The 23,631-nt window shown below is 41.3% G+C and overlaps 1 protein-coding gene across 10 annotated transcripts in view; it reads right to left on the bottom strand.

The window, feature by feature from the left end:
• Window positions 1-23,631, bottom strand: part of BNC2 (basonuclin 2) — a 486,498-nt gene that overhangs the window by 139,449 nt on the left and 323,418 nt on the right. For 9 of the 10 annotated variants that reach the window (XM_018051927.1, XM_018051926.1, XM_018051935.1 and 6 more), the window contains one exon: window positions 5,309-5,544. In XM_018051927.1, coding sequence (XP_017907416.1) covers window positions 5,309-5,544 — 236 coding nt within the window. Of the gene's footprint in view, window positions 1-4,387; window positions 5,184-5,308; window positions 5,545-23,631 lie in introns of those variants that run through there. The other variant, XM_018051936.1, reaches the window with a different exon arrangement.

Genomic DNA, 23,631 nt, shown 5'->3' with positions numbered 1-23,631 from the left:
CATTTAACAAGTATGTACTGAGTACTCTGGCTTCATGGCATTTCTGAGTGAGGAAGCCAGGAAAAAACATTTTAACAGTTGACTTGATTTATTTCAAATTGTATTAGAGCTTGAGGGATACAGAATTCTGAGAGACAACCATGTGAGAAAAGACCTACATGGGTTAAGCCAGACTGAATAAGGTCTCTGTGAAAAAGTGGGACTCTGGTGGACAACTAATGAGTAAAAGAGTCCAGGCAGGACAACCCACGTGTGCAGGGGCCCCAGGATGAAGAAGAATTGCGTGTGTTCAGGAATGGAAGATTTCTGATGAGCTTCACAGAAAGAAGCTATGAAGTAAGCAAGGTTAGTGGAAGTTACTTATCTAACCTCGCAAATCACTTGCTCTAGAACTTCTCAGAGCCTTATGCTAACGTTATCACAAAGCCTGGAATCAAGGCTGCTGGGAGAAATATCAATAACCTCAGACATGAAGATGACACCACTCTTACGGCAGAAAGCAAAGAACTAAAGAGCCTCTTGATGAAAGTGAGAGAGGAGAGTGAAAAAGTTGGCTTAAAACTCAACATTCAGAAAACTAAGATCATGACATCTGGTCCCATCTCTTCTCGGCAAATAGACGGGGAAACAGTGGAAAGAGTGTCAGACTTTATTATTTTGGGCTCCAAAATCACTGCAGATGGTGACTGCAGCCATGAAATTAAAAGACCCTTGCTCCTTGGAAGAAAAGTTATGACCAATCTAGACATCATATTCAAAAGCAGAGACATTACTTTGCCAACAAATGTCCGTCTAGTCAAAGCTATGATTTTTCCAGTGGTCATGTATGGATGTGAGAGTTGGACTATAAAGAAAGCTGAGTGCTGAAGAATTGATGCTTTTGAACTGTGGTGTTGCAGAAGACTCTTGAGAGTCGCTTGGACTTCAAGGAGATCCAACCAGTTTCATCCTAAAGGAAATCAGTCCTGAATATTCATTGTGAAGGACTGAGCTGAAGCTGAAACTCCAATCCTTTGGCCACCTGATGCGAAGAGCTGACTCACTTAAAAAGACCCTGATGCTGGGAAAGATTGAAGGTGGGAGGAGAAGGAGACGACACAAGATGAGATGGCTGGATGGCATCACCGACTCAATGGACATGGATTTGAGTAAACTCCGGGAGTTGGTGATGGACAGGGAGGCCTGGCATGCTGCAGTCACAGGGTCACAAAGAGTCGGAAACGACTGAGTGACTGAAATGAACTATCATAAGGCTCTAAGGAAAGGTTCCAGAGTGGAGGTCCTCCCAGTGTTTAAGTTGGACCTCCAAGAACAATGGGCCCAGACAGTCGAGGAAATGTTCTCCTAGAGGGTTGATTGTTCTGTTAGTTCTGATTGTTTCAAGACACAGGTGACTTGAAATGGGCATCACTGCTTGTTCTCTCACCAGGCTGCTGACACCTCAGCTAATTATTTGGAGTATCTGATATGGCTCCCTGAATCCTGGCAGGACTCATTTTGCAAAGGAGGAGATTTCCACACATGGGCTGGCGAATGAGCCCAGGCAAGTCAGTTACATGTTCAAACTGCCAAAGAGACTGTGTGAACACTTGATTTTTAAATGATTAAATTCTACAGCGATAATCACCCATATTCTTACTTCCTGGGTCATAGTCAGGGAAAATGGGGAAAGAACAGGATACTGCTTTTAGCCCTTGTCAATAGATCTACCATGAGATATAGACTTGAAATAAGAATGACTCTTCAGCAGCAGGAGAAAAAAGAATACCTCATGTTGCTTTTTTAGGATCAAATTGCCTATTTCTTCCTTTTTCTGTTGTGTGGGAAAATGCCTAAAATTTGCTTCACTTTTCTGGCACTTTCTGAATGAACACTTTAATTGGTACACTGGAGAATACTAGGTTCTTCACCTTTAAGATACTACCTGGATTCTTAACTCACTGTAATCCACGTCATGCTCTGCAGTTTACAGCCTGCTGGTTAGCTTATGAATCACACAGATAATCATATAAGTAAAAAGCAATTTTACAGAAACAGTACAGGATTGTTAAAAAAACTGCCAGTCTTTTAAATAAATCTGTGGCACCACTATCATCTCCCTCTTTTAATAACCTCTTCAAACATGCTTGCAAAGGATAGTTTCGAACAGCCAGCCCCTCTTTCCCCCACATCCAAAAATTCAAAATAAGATCAGATACTGTGATAGATAATTTTTACCCATTCAAAAGTATTTCTAAAACCAGAAGTGGCTGTGTTTATACATGAGGGATGTAGGTTTGGACCCAGAGAGAGTTAAATTAATATCCTGGCTTTACCAGTTCAACTTACAGTACATCTTCATTTGCCCAGTAACACAATCTATAGCCAACTGCTAACCAAGTCAATATGTGGTAAGACTAACAGCCACCCTAACTTGCCTTGATAATTATTCTCCTTTAACTGACATAATATTCAATATACTGTTGTTGAGAGCAATAATGCTAAAATTGATGCCTTGAGGGCTACAAGACAATTGAGTTTGAGCCAGATAAAATGACTTGTACACTAATAGTGCATTATAGGTTTCCACAACGTTTGGATGCACATTTTACAGTCTACCTGCTCAAGTATGTTACATGTAATTATATTCAAAGTCTTCTGAGCATACCTCATCATTACTATATATAATTTTAAAAATACTGGCCAATAATCAAACAACATGGCTTAAGAGAAAAAAGGTTTATTTCTAAACAGCCTACATATTTTCTTTAAATGAAATGATCACTGTCTCACTACATAAGTAACAGCGTTATGTGCTTCAACTTTTTGCTTTTTTCTTAAACTGAGAATTGTTTTCACAAGAAACAAGTAGATGATAAATGCTGAATAACAAAAAGCATCATTTAAATAAAATTCATATTACATCAATCCTACCAATAAAACAAGACAGAAACTAAACACAGTGTTCCTCTAATGTAACAATCATCTACAATTTTCTCAAAATGTCAATTTTAGACTGAGAAAAAATATTATATTAAATTTGAGACTTTGTCAAAATTGCCATGAAATTAATGAAAATTACCTATAATTTAAGAATCACAATAATTGAAAGTGTTTCTTCTATGTAGTACTTCACCCCCAAATTAGAGACTATAAATATTAGTTAATGGCCTTGTTGAGTTTTCCTCTGAAATTTCGTTTCTCTTGTAATTCGTATTTTTAAATCTGAGGCCTTCATACACAACAAAATGTGGAGTATGTTTTCTATGCCTCCCCTAGAGGTTGTGTTGAAATACTGAGAAAAAATTAACACCTAAGTAGTAATTTCAAGTAAAACACAGAACAGGCACTGTTCAAGGCAGAACAATAGGATTACACCCCAGAACAACGAGCAGACTCTGTATTTATTGCCATCAAAATGCCACGGTACACTGGGCTGTCATGATGGCGAATCATCACAGTCATGCACGTATCTACGTGCTTCCATAAAGAGGCCATACGTAGGGTCCACGTAACTTAGGCAAAAACAGACACGTAGAACGAAAGTAGAGCACTGGTGATAGACCTAAGCATCACAGTGGAGGCAGTAAAACGGAACAGGTTGGGGAATATTATTCTAATTTTTTAATAAAGGAAAGAGTGCTTAGCCAAGCTGACAGCTCCATTCAAAACGCTGCAAGAGGCTTGTTCCTTCCTGTAGGGTAAAATCCACCCCAAACGGACATTAATAATCCTATGCGGAAGCCACCAGAGAAAGACATGGCACAGTGTGCATCTCTAGGCTGGCAGGAGCAGGGACTGTGAGACTGCTTCCACGCTTCATTCTTTCTGGCCTCCTTCTCCTGGACCCGGGGTCCCCTCAGTACCCCCTGACCACCCAGGACTTAACTCTCCACTCACCCCAGTGAAATGTCCCCATCCCGAGGCAAGTGAGATAATGCTTGTGAAAGTCTCCTATAAACTGAAAACGTAATGTATAATTATTCCTATTATCAGCATCATCTCGTCTTCTGAGGGCCAAATTCCCCGTGCCTTCCAAGTTGACATCTCACTACAAAATGATTCTACACTAACCAAGCAGTCATTGGAGCAGACAGGTGATCCTACTTTCTCCTACCTTCCCTCTTTCTTTACTTCCACATAGCGCCCCCGGTCTGCTCACTTGCCCTGGCTAACACCTGGAGAACGATAGGAGTGTGTGTGTGTTCACGCCAGGGTAAAGCAAGGGCGAAATTCTACCCCCCTCAACCCTCACTCATTACACACCAAGCTGGCAGCCTTACACACATCACAGGCTGGTTTGGGGGATCAACAAGGCTGGCAGAGCCAAAACCATTTTTTTTGAAGGGGTCAGTTCTCCTGGTATTATTCCCCATGAGAAATTTCAAAACATTGCTTCAGATTCTACCTTCTCCAATTGCGATCTCCTTTGGCAAGAGGGAGTATCTCTTCATCGTCCAGTGTGGTCTTTTTGGATCCTGGGGTCTCCCAACATGCCGCTTTCAACATTTACCCTTCAAGGGTAGTAGGAAGACAGATGGCCATAAAAACATTTCAGAGGCAAAGTACACAATGCATAACGACTTAGGAGATATGGCAAAATAAAAATAAAAATAAAAACAGAAAAGGTGAGGAGCCTAGGGGTATGGGGAGTGGAGGCTGCCGGCCTTCAGAAAAGTCTCTTACCAGACCCGAGATGCCCTTGACACAAAGAAGGGGCTCAAGCTGGAGGAACAGCTGCTGTGAAGGCCAAGTCTATAACCAGGTCTGCAGGTTTTGGAATGTGAGGGTTTACTGGTTACAAAGGCAGGGAGCTTACTACAGAGGTTACAGTTTTTCCTCTGATTTGGATGAAGAAACAATAAATGGTTAGGGTGCAGAGACCACCAAGGAAGTACCAAACCTACCAGGTTAAGTGTGAGAACGAACTCTGCTAAACCCAGATGAAGAGCAGTCTCAGACTGCCGCACACCCATCACACACCTCTGAGCCCTCCCTTTCAGAGGAGGCTTCCAGAAGACTCAGGGAAGCTGGGAGGTCCACGTTGTAGGGAGAGGGAGCTGAATTCAGAAGAATGCAAACAGAGCAACCCTAAGCAGCAGGCCACCATCTCCCTTCTAATGTTCACCACAGAGCCTGGGCGCTGGCCGGCTGGCACAGAGTTCCTGCTTTCCAATCCCCTGCCCAGCCTGCCGGAAGGACCACGTTAACCAGAATGGGGCATGCATGCCTGGGTCTGCGGAGGGTGGGAGGGCAGGACTGGCCCAGGGCTCTTACCCCAGCTCTCCTCCAGCTGGCCCCAAGATACCACTCTGGCGCTTCCCCCTACCTGAAGGATGTACCCCCGGACGTAGTCGCGCAGCGTCCAGCCCAGGCCATGCAGGATGTGGAGCACCTCCTCTTGCTTCAGGACGCTGAAGAGACGGTCCAGTAGGATCTTGAGCCGCACGGGCACTGCCTGCGTGCCGTAGAGCATCAGACTGCTGATGTCGAACACCACATTGGACTGCACGATCTCCACCTGGGTGGGGTGGTACAGGTGCTGTGTGCTGAGCTTATCCAAGGCTGTGGTGGTCCCGCCGGAGGTCCAGGGGCAGCGGGAAGGCAGAGAGAAAAAGGAGAGGGCGGAGATAAAAGAAAGGAGAAGCCAGTTACTGGAAGTTACGGGGGACTGGGTCTCCATCTCTATACCTGGATGATAACCGAAACTGGACGGTGTAATGTACACAGCGCTCATCCTACCTCCTCCCGACTTGTCTATGTTCTTGTATTCCATGTGTTTATAAAGTCCAGACAACAGCAGACACAACACACACTTGGTTTGCAGGAAGAGAGCCACTACGGAGGCTTCTAAACGACTGTGGCGGGCACTAAAAACCCAATTAATTTTCTAACTGAACTAGGGCTCAACCCAAGTCACCATGGTGTCCCCCGTTCCTGCACCAAAAGGAGGAACACATACACACAGCTGCCAACTCAGGCCCCAACTGCATGTTCAACCAGCATCACTTTTCTGAGTAAGATTCACCCCTTAAGATACCTGGATGGCTTGAAGAGGAAGAGGAGGGTGTTCTTTGGACTTATTAAGAGGTTAATCCAGAGGGAATAAGGAAAGCTGACCTCTGGGGGCCAGATGGGGGCTGGTCATTTACCTTAAGCTGAATTAGCTAAGAGGAATTATTCCAAGACTCAGTTCTCCAAAATTCCCCTCTTGCTATTTACCCGTTAGTTTAGTGTTCTCTAAGTTATTCAGAAGAAATAAACAAGCAAAAAAAAGAAATTCAGGTCATAAACAGGTACTTTATGAACAGCTGTGATAAAGGGTTTAGTATGAGATGAAAATAGAAGAAAAATGACTAAAATCAAAGTATGAGAATTCCTGTGTATTTCAGCTGCATCATTTCAGCATAGAAAACTGAGGATGACCATTCTCAGAGTAAATATGTTCAGTGGAACTAATGTTTCAATAATTAGGCCTTTTTCTCCTCGAATTTGAGAAATCACATTTCTGCCCTAGCTCTGAAAGCCAGCTAAGGCTATTCATTCTCATCCCCATCCTTATCTGAGTTACTGAGAACCCTACTGGAGATAAACGACATTTTTACTCAGTTTCTCTAGGGTGACCCATAAGATACAGCATTGTCCCATCCACAGGGCTCAAAGAGATGCTGCAAAGATGACTGCGATAATGAATGAGAGGTCCTTGGAACAGAAGAGAAGGCAAAAGCACTGGATCAGCTGCCAGAATTATACAGATATGACCTTCTAGAGATTTAAAGAGAGAAACACACGAGCCTGAAAGATGCGCACCTAAATGGGCATCAGACAACAACTGCCAGGCTCAAATCTACCTAATTCTACCTGCAAGCACCCAAGGTTTCTGCACGTTCTAACCACTGTCTGGCTGAATGCCTCAATCACTCTTCCCAATAACCTTCTCCCTGATCAGTGCAGGCTACCACAGGTGCACGCACTGAGCAGCTCCTCTTTTAATACACTGGTATTTCTGCATATTAATACGAGTATTTAAAAGTACACGCACACACAAATGTTTTGTGTTTCAAATGTATTTTTTCAGGGCTCCTCCTCTACTCTCGTTTCCTCCTGACTTGTGGTCACTGGAGAGTTCATGTACTCTTGATAAATTGCCTTCTTACATCCACAGTGTAAAGGCCCTTATCATTTACCCGCTGGCTTCATTCAACACATTTACTCCCAGGAATACTTTGTCAAAGAGTTCGGGTTTCCTCATACTTCATTTCTTGCAGCTGATTTGTCTGATCTTTCCTATTCTAGTGGTTAAGTCAACTTTGAATAAATAGCTTTAAAAATTAATTTAACGTTTTAGAAAGATAAGGGATTCACAAGCCTAGGGACTGAAGTCTTCTCTCACTCCACAGGGCATTTAGACGGCAGGAAAGAGGCATTATCATCCCTGTTCTTCTTCAAGTACAGCTTAACTACTCATCTTCTGAGCAGTGGCTGCTCTGCTTACAGAATCCAGTATCCAGCTTGGGTGGAATCTGCTCCTCCTCCCTTCCCCTTTATCAGACTCCTCGTATCAGACTCTTCTTCACAAGGTACACGGCTGCGACCACAACAAGTATGAAATCTGGGAGGGTCAGGCAGAGGGGGCATAAAGTGCAACCGAGCCTGCTTTCTGTCCATGTGACTGGCACCTTGTTGTCTATGCCTCGAGTATATGTAGGGGTGTGTACCAGTGTACCAGGGGTGTGGGCCAGGTGTAAAGTTCACCCCTCTCTCTTCCCACTCTTTAAAAAGGGCTGGCAGTTTTAGAGGATGAAGAGGACTAAACTGTTGAGGGTGCAAAGAGAGGCTGTTCAAAGAACTGCAAAAGCACAGGTAGAACAGACAAGGCAGAAGTATATCCCTAGATACGCTATGAGACCATCAGAGAGTAAGAGTATTCAAAGGACATGAATGGGGACTTCCCTGGTGGTTCAGCGGTTAAGTATCTGTCTTCCAACACAGGGGGTGTGGATCCCATCCGTGGTCTTAGGAAACGAAGATCCCGCATGCCGCGCGGCAATTAAACCCACGTGCTGCAACTGCTGAGCGCGTCTACCGCAACTGAGACCATGCAGTCGTAACTAACTGAACAAATATTTTTTAAGAAAATGAAAGGACATTACTGATTGTTTAGCACGTCACATGTCCAGAAGAAGGCATTGTTGTAAGCCATGTAACTGGACAGTAGAGGTCAACAATTTTTTGTGTAAAGGGCTAGACTGTAAATATTTTAGGTTTATGGGCCTTGCCTCCAGTTTCACAACTACTCACCTCTGCTATTATAGAGAGAAAAGCAAACTTAAAACTAATGGGCATGTCTGTGTTCCAATATAATTTTATTTACACAAATAAGTGCCTGGCTTACATTTTGGGTTCTGATATGAAAAATAAAAGGGTGGGCCAGACAGTTTAAAAAGTCAATATTTGATATGGAAAAAGCTCCTAGTGTGTGATTTAAGCAGCAATTATCATGGAGATGAGCCATAGAGGAAGGCTGGAAAAATTAAACTGCCCAGCTTGCTGATGTCAACTGCAAATCTCAGCATAAACACATCACCAAAGATTATGCTCAAATGTCTTAAATGAAATCAAAACTTTCTGCTTTATAACTGCTGGATGGTACTGAGTCACCAAGTTGTCAACAGCTTTAGGGGGATGTCTCCTTGGTCAGCAAAGGGTTCAGTAATGATTTTTAAAACTGTCATAGTAAGCTGAAAACTGGACTTTGCCTAAGGTTATGCTCTTCCTATGTCTGATTGTGGAGCAATCAAGACTGGAGCTCAGGCAAGTTAGAAATTTGAGCCAATGGTAATGAAGGGAAAGCAGGGCAAGAGCTTGCTCAGCAGGATGGAATGGGGAAAGATGGTCCCCCACCTTTATGAGCTATGGGCCAACCCTATGTTAAGATTGTCCTATATCAATTGTTTTGCCAAAATTCCTTCTTCAAATGAAATCTTTACCAGACAGAAACTGGACATAAAAATATATGAAGGTGAAGCTACTCTTGGTAAAGCTTGAGTGGACATGAATTTGACAACTTCCCATTATGAGTTACTATCTCTTCCTTCCCTGTTTAAGCATCTCAGTGGGACCCCTAGAGTTCTCAGAAGCAGTTTGAAAAGCACCTTTCTATACGAAATGATATCAATTGTTCCTCCAGCTGTGCAGGGAGCCCCTCTTCTTGTACACTCAGTACAATTTATTTCATACAATGGAATATTCCTGAAGCCAGGCCTGGAAAACCAGTACCTCCCAGTTCCTTGGCCATAAAAACCAGTTTAAGAAAGGGCAAGTGACCTAAGTCTGAAGAGCGATATTGAATCCAGGGTTTCAGTTAGAACCGTGGGGAGTTTTCCCTCCTTGAAATCGGTAGTTGTCAAATATGCTTGGGAATGAGAGTCACGTGGAGGACAGGTGGGCTGCAGAATGGCTGGAGAAAGACTAAGGACTAACAATGCTGTTTGAGCCAGAAGATACAGTTGCAGAAGAAACAGTTATTTTTCAGTTACACTAGCCAACAAAATCTCTCCCCCTTTCTCTCCTCCTATGTCTGCTGGAAGTAGGATTCTGTAATTTATATCTAAGAGCCTTAACTAAGACAACTACCTTTTGGGGCTATTCTTTCAGCTAGATAACATGTATTTCAAAGAAGCTGGCAGCAGTTCAACTAAAGGTATGTTAGTTCCAGGCCAAAGGCAGTTCACAATATCTCCAGTGACTGGAATGAGGGTATCCCTGACAATTTTATATCTCACACAAATTTGCCAAGGGTGATGGACACCATCAGCAACATTAATAAAGAAAAATAATTGTTGTATGGGGGGGGGGATAAAGGAAATGACCATTTAAGTACTAACTAAATGTCAGGCAGGCATCATTCTAAGGTTACAATGATTTTGTTTAATCCTTTAAAAAGATTAAGAACACAAGACATTACTATTACTGCCTACAAGTTCTGTGAGGGTCAGTTAACTGGCCTAAGGTCACTTAGTTATTTCTCCCAAGAAATTCTGTTGCTACTGCATGTTCAGATAAACAGTCAATAAGCAACTCTAGTAACGTGCAAGTCTTCATCATGCTGGAAGTCCCTAACTGCCAGCAGTCTGGGCTTCCTGCCCATCACTCTGCTGAAGCAAGCATTTCAAAGGTCACCATCACCTGCCTTCCTACAAAATCCGATCGCTTTTCCCTTCATTATTCTCCATGATCTCGCCATAGCAGCTGGCCTTATTGATCACCACTCCTCCGAGCGCGCTCTTCCCCTTCATTCATGCATACATGCATTTACTCACTGGCACTTAACAACTCATCCCCAAGGCAGGTGCTGCAATGCAGATGCTCTCGTCGTCTATGCTAGAAAAGAGATGTGATGAAGTACTGACGGACACAGAATAAAGGGCGACTCTGCAGGGGAGGGAAAGTCTTATAAGATATTGGCAAGCAAGAAAGGAAGGTGGCAGTCCAGGTAGATGGAACTAAGGTAGGGAGTCTCAAACACTGTGTGTCTCAGAATCAGCAGAAAGGGCCTGTTAAAACATAGATCAGATCACTGGGTCACCCTCCCCTGGAGCTTCTGATTCATTGGGTCAGGGGTGGGGGCCAAGAAACAGGATTTCTAACAAGCCTCCCAAAGACACTGATCCTGCTGGCCAGGGACCATATACTTTGAGAACCACAGCACTACTGAGATGTGTGTAAGAGAACCGAATATCCAGTGGGTGCGACAAACCTGTGGCCAACAGGTGGAAGACGGATTCAGAAAAGTCAGACAAACAGTCTGAAAGAAACCTTAACACTGCAAGCCAAAACTGCTGGAAAGGTTATAATTTTATTTCTGGTTAATAGGATATCAGTTTAGTTCAGTTCAGTTGCTCAGTTGTGTCCGACTCTTTGCGACCCCATGAATCGCAGCACGCCAGGCCTCCCTTGTCCATCACCATCTCCCGGAGTTCACTCAAACTCATGTCCATCGAGTCGGTGATGCCGTCCAGCCATCTCATCCTCTGTCGTCCCCTTCTCCTCCTGCCCCCTATCCCTCCAAGCATCAGAGTCTTTTCCAGTGAGTCAGCTCTTCGCATGAGGTGGCCCAAGTATTGGAGTTTCAGCTTTAGCATCATTCCTTCCAAAGAACACCCAGGACTGATCTCCCTTAGAAAGGACTGGTTGGATCTCCTTGCAGTCCAAGGGACTCTCAAGAGTCTTCTCCAACACCACAGTTCAAAAGCATCAATTCTTCGGCACTCAGCTTTCTTCACGGTCCAACTCTCACATCCATATATGACCACTGGAAAAACCATAGCCTAGACTAGACAGACCTTTGTAGGCAAAGTAATGTCTCTGCTTTTCAATATGCTATCTAGGTTGGTCATAGAACATACTAAATATTTCATAAGATTAAAATGACATAATTTTAGATGTAAAATTCTGATGAGAGTCCAGAGGTTTATTTAAAGGAACAGTTGTCAGCTGGGGCAACTTGGCTCACAGCCACAACCCCTAAAGAAGAGGGTCGGAAGGGAGATGGTCAGGGTTCATTTGAAAAACTACCAGGACTTCCCTGGTGGCTCAGGGGTTGAAAATTGGCCATGCAATGCAGGAAATGTGAGTTCCATCCCTAGCAGGGGAACTAAGATCCCACAGGCCATGGGGCAACTAAGCCCAGCGCCATTTAACTACGGAGCCCAAGTGCTCTGGATCCCACATGCCACAACTAGACAGAGGAAACTGCGCACTGCAACTACAGCTCCTGCACGCCACAGTGAAGATCCTGCGTGCCACAACTACGCCTGGATATAGTCAAATAATAAATAATGGTTTTTTTTAAAAGAAAAATGACCACAGGTGATGCTGACATACACCTCTAACACAGACACATCACTGAACACCACAGAGATGAGTCAAAGGGCAAGATGACCAAGAGCTGAGTGAACAGGGTAGGAAATGTTTGCAGTGCTCTACTGTGAGATGCCTTGTGTAGGTTTGTGTGTGTGTGTTAGTCACTGAATTGTGTCGGACTCTGCGATCCCATGGACTGTAGCCCGCTAAGCTCTTCTATCCATGGAATTCTCCAGGCAAGACTACTGGAGTGGATAGCCATACCTTTCTCCAGGATCTTCCCAAACCAGGGATCAAACTTGGGTCTCTCCTGCACTGCAGGCAGATTCTTTACCCTCTGAGCCACCAGGGAAGCCCCTGGACTTCAAATGATGATCTGCATAAACCTGGGGTATGCATGGGCCTTTTAGAGATATGCAGACACATGGACTCTGCTTCCAGATCCTGAAATCCCGTATCTATTCTTTCCCAAAAGGAATCCCCCTGAGAACAGACCTGCCTGTCCATGCAGACTGTTCTCTAGTCACTCAGTCATGTCTGACTCATTGCAATGCCATGGACTGTAGCCCACCAGGCTCCTCAGTCCATGAGATTTCCCAGACAAGATTACTGGAGTGGGTTGCCATTTCCTTCTCCAGGGGATCTTCCCAACCCAGGGATCAAACCCACGTCACCTGTATTGGCAGGTAGACTCTTTACTATTGAACCACCAGGGAAGCTCATCCATGCAGATTATCCACCCCGAATCCTCCTTTGAAAACTATACCCTTTCTTCTTGACCAAATAAAGGCACACTCTGCCTTGACTTAGTCAGTGCACTGGCCTAGGGTGTAAAGCTCTCCTGGGTGCCAAAATAATGGCCAATTTGAACTGCTTTGTGAAGCCTTGTTTAATGATTAATAAAAGCACCAAGAACCTAGGCAAGGGCCCTCTTTCCCTGATTATGCAAGTAAAGGGTAACTAGAACCTGGTATATGGGTCTATGCTGAAATATTCAGAATTCAGACACTATGTAAAATGGGGCAACAGTCATGCAGTCACTTGAATTGTTATATATGACAATGTGTCACTTTTTAGAAAGTATCCTATGAGAGCAAAGCAAAACTGCCCAATGCTGAAAAGGCTTTTCCCTCCATTCTTTTCAATTATTCCTGATATGCACCCCGAGGAGGTGTCACCACCTGGGAAGTAACGCCCCCAAGCACATGTGATGCCCACTCTTTTAAATTCAGTTTGAATATTTTCTCAGACCTATGAAATCTGTTAGATACACTGAATAAAACCTGTGGATATGAATTTTACATGATGTCTTTCAGAAACAATGTTTATTATTTAATAAGGTAATTACTACCCATTTAATCAAGTACTGTCAAAATATTTATTTTGGTTATTATTAAGCATCATTTGCATCTTATAAAGTTTTAAATATCTACATCCTCTTAATAGAGATAAAATTACAATAAACTATGATCTAAATGCCAAAGCACTTCATTTTTAGCAATATATAACTCCTTTCACTAAATACATTATAAATTTGACCATGTTTTTTATAAAATATGAGTCTTATCTATCTCGTTCCTAAAGTCCAACACCAGACAGTGATACACAGATGAAACCAACTGCATTATCAAAGTAATATTTTAAATTTTAACATATTCCTCACTTCATAAAAAAAGTTATACTTTATAGCATATCATTAGTAATTAAGTAATGAGAAATAGCATTTCTATTGTGTACTTAGTAAGTTAACTTTATTAGCTCCACATTTTACTCTGGACTGTTTTAGCAAACTATCCTATGACATGCAGCCCATAATTTATTGATTCTTACTAATATTTCTCAAAATGTATATTAATACATTCATTTGAATTGAAATGTGAGTTCATTTTTTTTCAATGATAATTAAGTCTGATTTGGCAGGCTGATTTGACCATGAGCACTGGTGGAAATTTTCATCAATTATGATAGCTAAATCTGCAGTAATAAAAGTATCTCCTTTAAAAAAAGATATATTGCAGAAGTCATTTGAATAACACAGTATTTTTATTTTCTCAATCTTTTTGGTGTATAAAATAATAAATGATATGCCTCTAAATGAAATATTCATGGCTAAATTTACAAACAGGCATTCATCATGTCTTGTTAGTGCAGAAATTGAGAAAGTAAATGACTAACAACATCTGAGTAATAAGTTGGATGACTTGCATTTCTTCCCTCTTAACAAAACTAACTGATCACTCTGTAATTGTTGGCACATTATCTGAAATGATTCCTAAGAACTGAATGACAATGTGATAGTTTCCAGTCGTACCTATTCATGTGAACAGGTGGCCAAGCACTTAGATCTGCAAAAATGGGGAAGGAACCGACTGTGTAGATTTTCTTTCTTCCAGTAAGATCCATTCATTTACTGACACATGAACTAATCAGGGAAGAAAACAATTCATTGCCCTATCCATTTTATTGACAGATGCATTTCTGACAAAAATTCACTTTACACTTAATAAGTTAGGAAAATTTGTAATATTTATACTACTTTGATCTTATTCCTCTTCATGATCAAAAGTAAACAATACAATTTCCACTTACAGATATAGTATCTTATTTTCTTAATTTTCCCTGCAGGCATGAATGATAAAAGACTTTCCAATGAACATATGATTTCATTTTTGGTAATGTTATTTGGAGACAGTGAACTGGAAACAAGAGTTAAGAAGAAAAAATAATGACTTAGAGCAATGACTTAAAGTTCCCAGTGTTTAAAGAGTGCTCATTGTCCTCCAGACTGAGAACAGAGTTTCTAAAGCCAGACACCAAGGGTTCAAATGCTAGCTGTGCCACCAACTTGCTTATGACCTTGGCAAGTTACTTGATGTACAAAAATATTAGGATGGCTTTTTCTTTTCAAAATTCTTTTGGGGGCAAGCAAGCCAACAGCATGAAGACCGCTACCACAGTACAAGGAGAAAGAAAGGGAGAACAAAGAATCGAGACCAAGCCAACAAGTATGGGGAAGAAAACAGATGCTCGAAGTGAAGATGAGTCAGAGTTACAGGATAACTGAGATTTTTGTCTGGAGGATTTGGACGGGAAATCAACTAAAATGCCTGGGACCCGTCAGGATTCCAGAGGCACCACCTCTCCAGCTGTCCACCTGAGATCATCTGCCTCTAGCAATCCAACTACTCCAGCACTACACAGGCCACCCCTAACCTGTTAAGTTGAGTTCTACCCAACCTCTGTGCCCTAAACTCCAAACATGTCCTTGACCCCTTTACTGTGAAAGGGAAGCCTAAGAAACTCTGCCAAAATGCTTAAAAAATCAAACTTTTCCTGTTGTATTTTTTTTTTAATGAAGATGTCACAGATGCTCAATGAAAAAATATCAATTCAAGAAAAACAAGCAGAAGACAACATACATAATCCCACCAACCAAAGGCACTATTTGCCTACACACTGATGTAGCTGCATCTATTTTCTTCAATCCATAATTCTATATTGTTGTTGTTCAGTCTTTCAGTTGTGTCTGACTCTTTGCGACCCCATGGACTGCAGCACGCCAGGCTTCCCTGTCCATCACCATCTCCTAGAGTTTGCTCCAGCTCATGTCCATCTACTAGGTGATGCCATCCAACCATCTCCTCCCACCTTCAATCTTTCTCAGCACCAGGATCTTTTCCAATGAGTAAGTTATTTGCATCAGGTAGCCAAAGTACTGGAGTTTCAACTTCAGCATCACTCCTTGCAATGAATGTTCAGGACTAATTTCTTTAGGATTGACTGGTTTGATCTCCTTGCAGTCCAAGAGACTCTCAAGAGCCTTCTCTAACACCACAGTTCAAAATCCTTTGGCACTCAGCCTTCTTTATGGTCCAACTATGTAATTCTATATAGTTGAGGTTATGCTAGAGTTAAAAATTTCTATTTTGCTGTTGCTTTTCCATTGACCTTTACATATCATGAACACTCAAAATGAGTGACTGTGAACGTTTCCACTGCAGCTCCCCTGGGTCTATCCCTCCTCTCTGGACTAACTTCTACCACGGCAGTATAGACTTTTAGACTCTCCTAAGGCCACTAGTGAAAGTGACTCCTGGCTGGTCTGGTGTGGTGTGGTCTGCCTCTGTTCTCTCTGGCCTAACAGAAAGAACAGTCAGTTTTCAAGTCAGTTATTTTGCTCTTTATACTTCTCTGAAAACCGTGGGGGAAGGTAATTATGGCAGTTTAAGAAGTGACGTGGGGCTGCTAGTTGAGCAGGCACTGACTGAAGTTGCAGAATTTATTCCCTTTCCTACAACTTCAAGTGTTATTTGGGGGCATCCAATGGATTTCTGGGTAAAATCAGTATGAGATCTAGTGATATTAAAGAAAACAAGCGTAATATCAAGGTGCAGAGACTGGATCGTAATGAACAGACATTATGAGAATCATAGTACAGATCACTAAGTTTGTGATCCACAAGCTAGACTTAGGGTCTCCTAGCTATAGGAAAAGATATGGTAGAACCAGTCCTCCTCCATGTCAATGGGTACTGATCCACGGACTCAATCAACCATGGATGGAAAATATCCACATACAAAACATTCCATAAATTTCCAAACAGCAAAACCTGAAGTTTCCATACTCTAAGACTACTCACACAGCATTTACATTACACTTACAATGATTTACATAGCATTTACATTGCATTAGGTATTACAAGATGATGAAAATACATGACAGATTTGGGAGGACGTGCATAGGTTATATGAGTGACTTCACTTTCACTGACTGAGTGACTTCACTTTTACTTTTCACTTTCATGCATTGGAGAAGGAAATGGCAACCTACTCCACTGTTCTTGCCTGGAGAATCCCAGGGACGGAGGAGGCTGTGGCTGCTGTTTATGGGTTGCACAGAGTCGGACATGACTAAAGCGACTTAGCAGCAGCAGCAGCAGCAGCAGCATAGGTTATATACAAATACTGCAGCATTTTATATAAGGGACTTGAGCATCTATGGATTTTGACATCCGTACAGGTTCTGGAACCAAATCCGTTTGGATATCAAGGACAAGTGTATAGACTTTGAAAGGGGGGTCAAAGAATAGCCAACACAATAATATTATAAGAGCATCTACAAAGAAAATACTATTTTTCTTTTGTAAAAGGTCTGGAGGAAAAGAGAAAAAGCAAACAGGTAAATTAACCTCTTTTTAGTATACAGAATTTTATTGGGAAAAAGAATAGGGTTTAACTGCACAATATGGACGTGTGTGTGTGCTAAGTTGCTTCAGTTGTGTCCAACTCCTTGCGACCCTAAGGACCATGGCCTGCCAGGTTCTTTTGTCCATGGGGTTCAACAGGCATTCTAGTTAAAACAGGCTGGCGGGGGGGGGGGGGCAGTGGTGGTGAAATTCATACTATAAGAGCTTCTTAAACTATGAATTAGGTTACTGAGGAAACATAATTTACCTGGATTTCTTTAAAATGCCTGAAACAGAAGCTTAAACTGGTAATTTTCTGGCTATAAGACAAAGGAAAAATTAAGGCCTGGATATAATTTCAATAAACACTTTGATAGAATCTGTAGCTTCTCAAAGGAAAGCGGTGGCTAAGCCACAAGACACATAAATCAGTGTGAAGAAAACTCATTTCTGACAAGAACAGAATCACCATAAGGACAACAGCCGGCATATTTGTGGTTCATTAATGGAAGTATGTAATTTAAATGTAAAATAAGTGTAAAATGTAATGCAAAATATGTAATAAATGTGAAGCAATATATACTTTTAACTACATTGCTAACTTAAAGAACAAAGTAATGCCCTTTATAAAATTCAGTTTTCAAATGTATAAAATAGTACTGGTAGTATGTGAGGGGTGGTTATAAAAGAACTTGCATCTATCAAATGAAATGTGAATAACTATTTTTTAATTTCAATTTTTAATAACAGGAATTACTCCCCAAACCTTCAAATAAATTAAAATAAATGTAAACCTGTAATTCTACAGACTTCACTTCCAATATTTTCTGTGAAGGTCATAGAAATAAGAACATATTCAGATACTTTTTTTTCCTTAATGTTGGAGTATAAAAGTGCTTTTCACTGATCCTAGAAAATTGGCTCTCAGTGATAGTTTATAGTTCTTAGTTTTCCACAACTTTTTTAAAACATAACTTTCTTTAAAAGCCAAATTCAAGTGACTTAGGTGGTTTCCACAGGAATATGCTCTAACACTCCAGGCCCTGATGTCCAGTAGACTCCACCAAATAGCTGCTCGGGCGTGGTGGCGTGAAGCTTATAGCCATTCAATACAATGAAAAGCGAGCCAAATGGAATGGTTTTTCAAAGCCACCTACTTCGTAGAGTAAGACAATTAAAAATTTGTATGAAAACAGTCTAAAAGAAAGCTTCTATTTTACTAATTTCCAGTCCTGTCCTGGATATTTTTAAAATTTCAAATACTAATTTGAAACAATTTTACAAGTGAAAAAATATTAAAGAAGCTTTATTCTTTGATTTTGGGAGAAAGCCAAGTGAGCCCTAAATTGCAAAGCTAATTGTTTTGAGAACTCCAGTCTCTTGCCCCAACTCCCCTTAGGATCCAAATTATAATAGCATCAAGTGGTCAGCTTGTAGCAGCTCTGGGTCCTAGAACACCATTTTAATCTCTAAGAGGTTAACATTTCAAGGGCTTTAAAGGGCTGTTTTATGGAATTCTTTCCACAATTACTTTAAGAGTCAAATAAAAACAGCTGTTCGCAACAGAATTTTATTAGGGCAATTTCTGGGGTCAGATTTTTTAAGTTTTGATTACTTATAATCAGAATATTGTTCCCTTTCCTACTTCAAGTACCCAGACCATAACCTCTGAATTTATGAGGGTGGGTGGCTCTTCACTGTTGCTAATATGACCAATAATTTCCAATTATACCACACTTTATAATATGCACACTATACCCAATATAATGATATGTCATTTCAATGTAGCTAGCCCATGAACTTCTACAGGTTTAATGGGATTTTGCGTATTTAGAATTTCATCATAAAGGGGCCCTCCGGAATCATTAGAACATCAATCCTTTCCCATTATAAGACTCAGCTTTCTTACTAGGCAAGAGCATCAGAGTGCAAGGCAAAGGCTTAACCTACCATAGGTTGTGAGCCAGTTTCTAGTAATAGCTGTCACACTGGAGGAGAACAGTAACAAATGGCAATGATGATGTATTAAAAACTTTTCAGTGAGTCAGGTGATCGATGAGGAAGGTGGACCACGACTGTTACTAAAAGAAAAACTCCTCAGACTAGAAGTAATATTTAGATCTACACGTTTTACCCACTACTTTGGGGGACACAAGTGTGCAAACTGGGAGCAAATTAAGTACAAAATAACTCATGTTCCGTTTAAGTCACAACTTTCTAACTGTAACTGTCAAGGTTGAATTAATTAGGATATTTAATATCAAAGAGAGAGAAGGCTTGCTTTTAGAATTTTTTTTTTAAGGAAAGAAGAAAAGGAATGATACGGAGCTGAAAGAGTTGATCCCCAAGCCTGGTGATAAAAACTGTCAGTCCTTATATGTGAAAGGCTTATTTTTTTTACTTGAACAAATAGTGTGTCAGTGTTTTTAAGTCAAAAGAAGAAGAAAAAAAAAGACACCTCTACTGAGCCATCAGAAACCCTGATTACATTACTATACCCTGGATGACTTATGTGAAGAGTCCTTGATCTTTTTTTTTTCTCTTAACACATGAGGGATAAGTAGATGAATACTCTTATGGTCCATTAGGAAAGGGAACCTACATTGTAGGGAGGAAAGGGGGACAGAAGGCGTTCCAATGAGCCCCAACGGTCCCACAGATTTTAATTGCTCTCTATTTGACATGCAGTTTTGGGTGTATATGGATATGTGCACGCACACGCAAGCACATACACACACACACACACTCACAATTAGTCCAGGGTAGAATTTGAGCTCCACTTGAGACTATATAGGTAATATTTCAAACTGATTGGCATTTCCCCCCCTGTGGCCTTATGAATAATACAGTCCTCACAACAGACTTTGGAAATCATTAAAGTCTGACTGAGGCACACGTACAATCTCTCAGCTAGGAGACTAAACAGATCCTTGGTTGTACTTCTCTTCCTTCTTCCTTTTCCTTTCAAGGCCCACTTTTGGGGCTATGTCTCTCCTCATCTGCATCTCCATGAGTAGGTGGGTAAGCAGAAAGAGGAAATGCAATCTGCAAGCTTGACAGTAAGTCTAGGAAGACATCGAATAACTGAATCTGCCTGCTGCAACCAGGTTTGGGGATTATTATTATTATTATTATTCCTGCTGTTGTTCTATCCAGTCTCTAGTTACCAAGGAGAGCTGAGAGCTGACTACACAAAATCCTGCTTTATATAATTCACAGATCAATGAATTAAATGCACACTGACTACAAAACATATCCCTTTAAAAGTAACTACTGAAATAAGCATATTTTGTTTGCTGAATACCCTTCTATTCAACAAACAAAAAAATGAATCCTGTAAGAGAACCATCACCCTACTCCCAATTCATTATCTTTAAAGACTTAATTTTCCTGAAGTAGCATAGATCTGTATCAGAAACTTCACTATGGAAATATTGCAAATGCAAGTCTATTTATTTTTGATAGAATATGTGCTTTAAACTCTACCACAGCAGTAAAGAAGTATTTCAAAACCTAGAGAGAACAGTGATACAAAAGCCAGCACTTGGTTTGAAAACACCTAAAAGAAAGAAATGATTATATTCAGTCTTTTTTTTTTTTGAACGTCACCTTTGTGTCACAAGTATTTTTCCTTCCCTCCCCCAGTAAGTCAGTCTGAAATCTCACTCTAAATCTATAATCAATCTCTCTTTCCCCCACTGTAATCCCTTGAAACTCTGGGCTATCACACACACTTTTGACACTGACGTGTGTTTTCTTCTGGATTGCTGGATTTGCTTAATGCATATATCAAGTATCAAACTGCTTTGCATCAGTGACTGGCGGGATAAAAGACCTCTCTATACAGATTTGCTCATAAAAAAGGGCTAAGAAGGCTGTCTTAGGAAAAGGCTAAACTAACCAATTTTTAAATTCATGAGCAGAAAATGTTAAGGACTAAAGCAATGCTTGCTGATTTTTTCACTAATATCATCGATGTACGGCTGAGCAGAGAGGAAGGCCTTAAAAGTTCCCATCCCATTTGCTATCAGTTGGCTCTTTGACACCTGAGTTATCAACAAGGCAAAATAGCATTCAGAGTTTAAGCCACTTGCAAAGTGAAACTATTTTCTACCATCACAAATATTTCATGGAGACCAACTTTTGAGAAAAAGAAGTCTCCTGAAATGACATGAACAAAGAAGCGGGGGAGATACTGGTTAGCCCGGTGAATCCTGGCTACCAATTTCATAATAATAGCTCTAATGTCTAATTAGAAGACAAGGTCTACTCATCAGGATCAACAGGCACCTTTCTTTTGAAGATTCAAAATCTCAAGTGTAACCATTGTTCCTGTAGATATTTTACTGTATTTAAAAACCAGTAATAGAAAACACTTGCCAAGTTCATTTAGTGTCTGACTGAGGCACACATATGTGATCTCCTAATTTACAGCTTGCACATACAGATGTTCACACTTAGTAAAAGGGCTTCTTAATAGCTTTTTTTAATTAAAAGTGTGTTGATAATAGGTGTTTTAAACATATCCAAACAACAAAGCTGAACTGACAAATGCCTGTCTTCATGTCTCACATCGAGGAAAGATTTTATGAGAGAAACGACTAGGATTCAGTCACATGTCTATAGGATAAATGTTAACCCCCCGCCTCAAACCTCCAAATGAAATCTTTCATTAATTTTTTTCTCTATGATCTGTTTCCAAGTAGAAAATGTTAGATTGCTACTAGGTTTATGTAGCCGAAAGCAGAACCACACAGCCGTTGCTGGCTGCCTGCAGTTTTTTTCCCCTTGCAAAACTTTGAACCCCATCCAGCTTTGACACACTGCCTCTTCAGTTAATAACTATCAAGTTTCCCCTTGTCTCCTGTCTACTTTTCTTTGAGGCAATTGCGCACTCAGCACCCCGAGATAATAACACACATCTATAAGATAAAAGCAGTGGCATAATGTAATTGTCTGCCTCTCTCTCTTTAGCCTAATCTTTTTTTCCTTCAGTTTTGACTGCCTATGTGACACCTGTTTTTGTCTCCTCTGATCCCACGACAGGTTTTCCGCTGACAAGGTTTTTGCCTGACAGAGATTCTGCAGACAAGAACATAATAAAATATGAAGAACTGCTTGTCAGAGTTTCTGCCAATGCTCATATGAAATAAAGGAAAAAAATGATTTTTTTTTTTTTTTCACAAGCGGCCCTGTGATGGTCGCTTTTGGCCCGTCAGGAAAAAGACCTCCCTGGCCAGATTCTCCAAGCCAAACAGGTGTTTTCTTTTATGTGAGAGGTTGATTTGTTTTTTAATTTTTACTGATAGTGGAAAACATGAACAGCCAAAAGCGGGGGAGGGGAGAATTTCTTACCCTCAGATTTTTGCAGGCAAAGGAGTATTGAAGAGCTACTAAATAAAAAGTGAAAAATATTTAGCTCAAGACAGATCTTCTGAATAAAACAAAAATGCCAATATCTGTTAATGATCAAACAAATTTAACTTCTCTAAAATTTACTTCTTGGTTGGGTAGGCTACTGAAACCTTCCACCTACATTTCACTTGTTTTGTTGCTTGAAGATGCACAGAGGAACAAAGATGAAAACAAGAGTAAGGACTGATAAAGAAACACAAAAACAGAACTAAAGGCAGGGTGGGGTGGTTTGCAGGCTGTGCTTGAGGCTGCTGGGAAAGAAACTGGCAATCAGAAATCAGAGACTGCTAGGTCCATGCAGGAGATTCCCATAACCCTCCGTGCCATGTGCTACTCCACTCCCTCATGTGCGGGCTGCTGCAGTGTCAGCACCCAGAGATGAAGAAGTGTTCTTCCTGAGGCCCCAAGCTAGTGGAGGGGTTGGTATTATAGAAGCTATCCTTCTGGTCTCAGTGAAATATACTGATGCTATATAGAACTGATGCCTTCAAACTGTGGTGCTAGAGAAGACTCCTGAGAGTCTCCTGGACAGCAAGGAGATCAATCCAGTCAATCTGAAGGGAAATCAACCCTGAATACTCATTGGAAGGACTGATGCTAAAGCTGAAACTCCAGTATTTTGGTCACCTGATGGGAACAGCCGGCTCATCGGAAAAGTCCCTGATGCGGAGAAAGATTGAGGGCAGGAGGAGAGTGTGTAAGAGGATGAGATGGCTGGATGGCATCTCCGATGCAATGGGCGTGAACTTGGGCAGACTTCGGGAGATGATGAGAGACGTGGAGGCCTGGCATACTGCAGTCCATGGGGTCACAAAGAGTCGCACGTGACTGGGCAACTGAACAACAACAACAATACAGAAGGAAAGACTTAACTGTGTCTGGGGGCAAGGAGGTCCAGCTTCCCTGATGACCAGGGCAGAGGAAAGAGCAACCATCTGCAGCACAGCACATGTGAAAGCACAGAGGACCGAGTGAAGGAAGGACAGGAGCCGGGATAGGGGATGTTAGGATTCTCACACCAATTTTAACTACTCTACCAGCAAACCAGGTTAATCAAACACATGATCTCACACTGAGCTCCACAACAGCCATGCCTAACATAATCACATATGCAATTTTAAATCTCTCTCAGTGCTCAGTTGCTTCAGTCGTGTTGGACTCTTCGCAACCTTACGACTGCGGCCCGC

Source organism: Capra hircus, chromosome 8, assembly GCF_001704415.2.
Source record: "Capra hircus breed San Clemente chromosome 8, ASM170441v1, whole genome shotgun sequence".
Lineage (NCBI taxonomy): Eukaryota > Metazoa > Chordata > Mammalia > Artiodactyla > Bovidae > Capra > Capra hircus.
The sequence above is the reverse complement of the archived record's forward strand: the minus strand, read 5'-3'. Positions and strand labels throughout refer to the sequence as shown.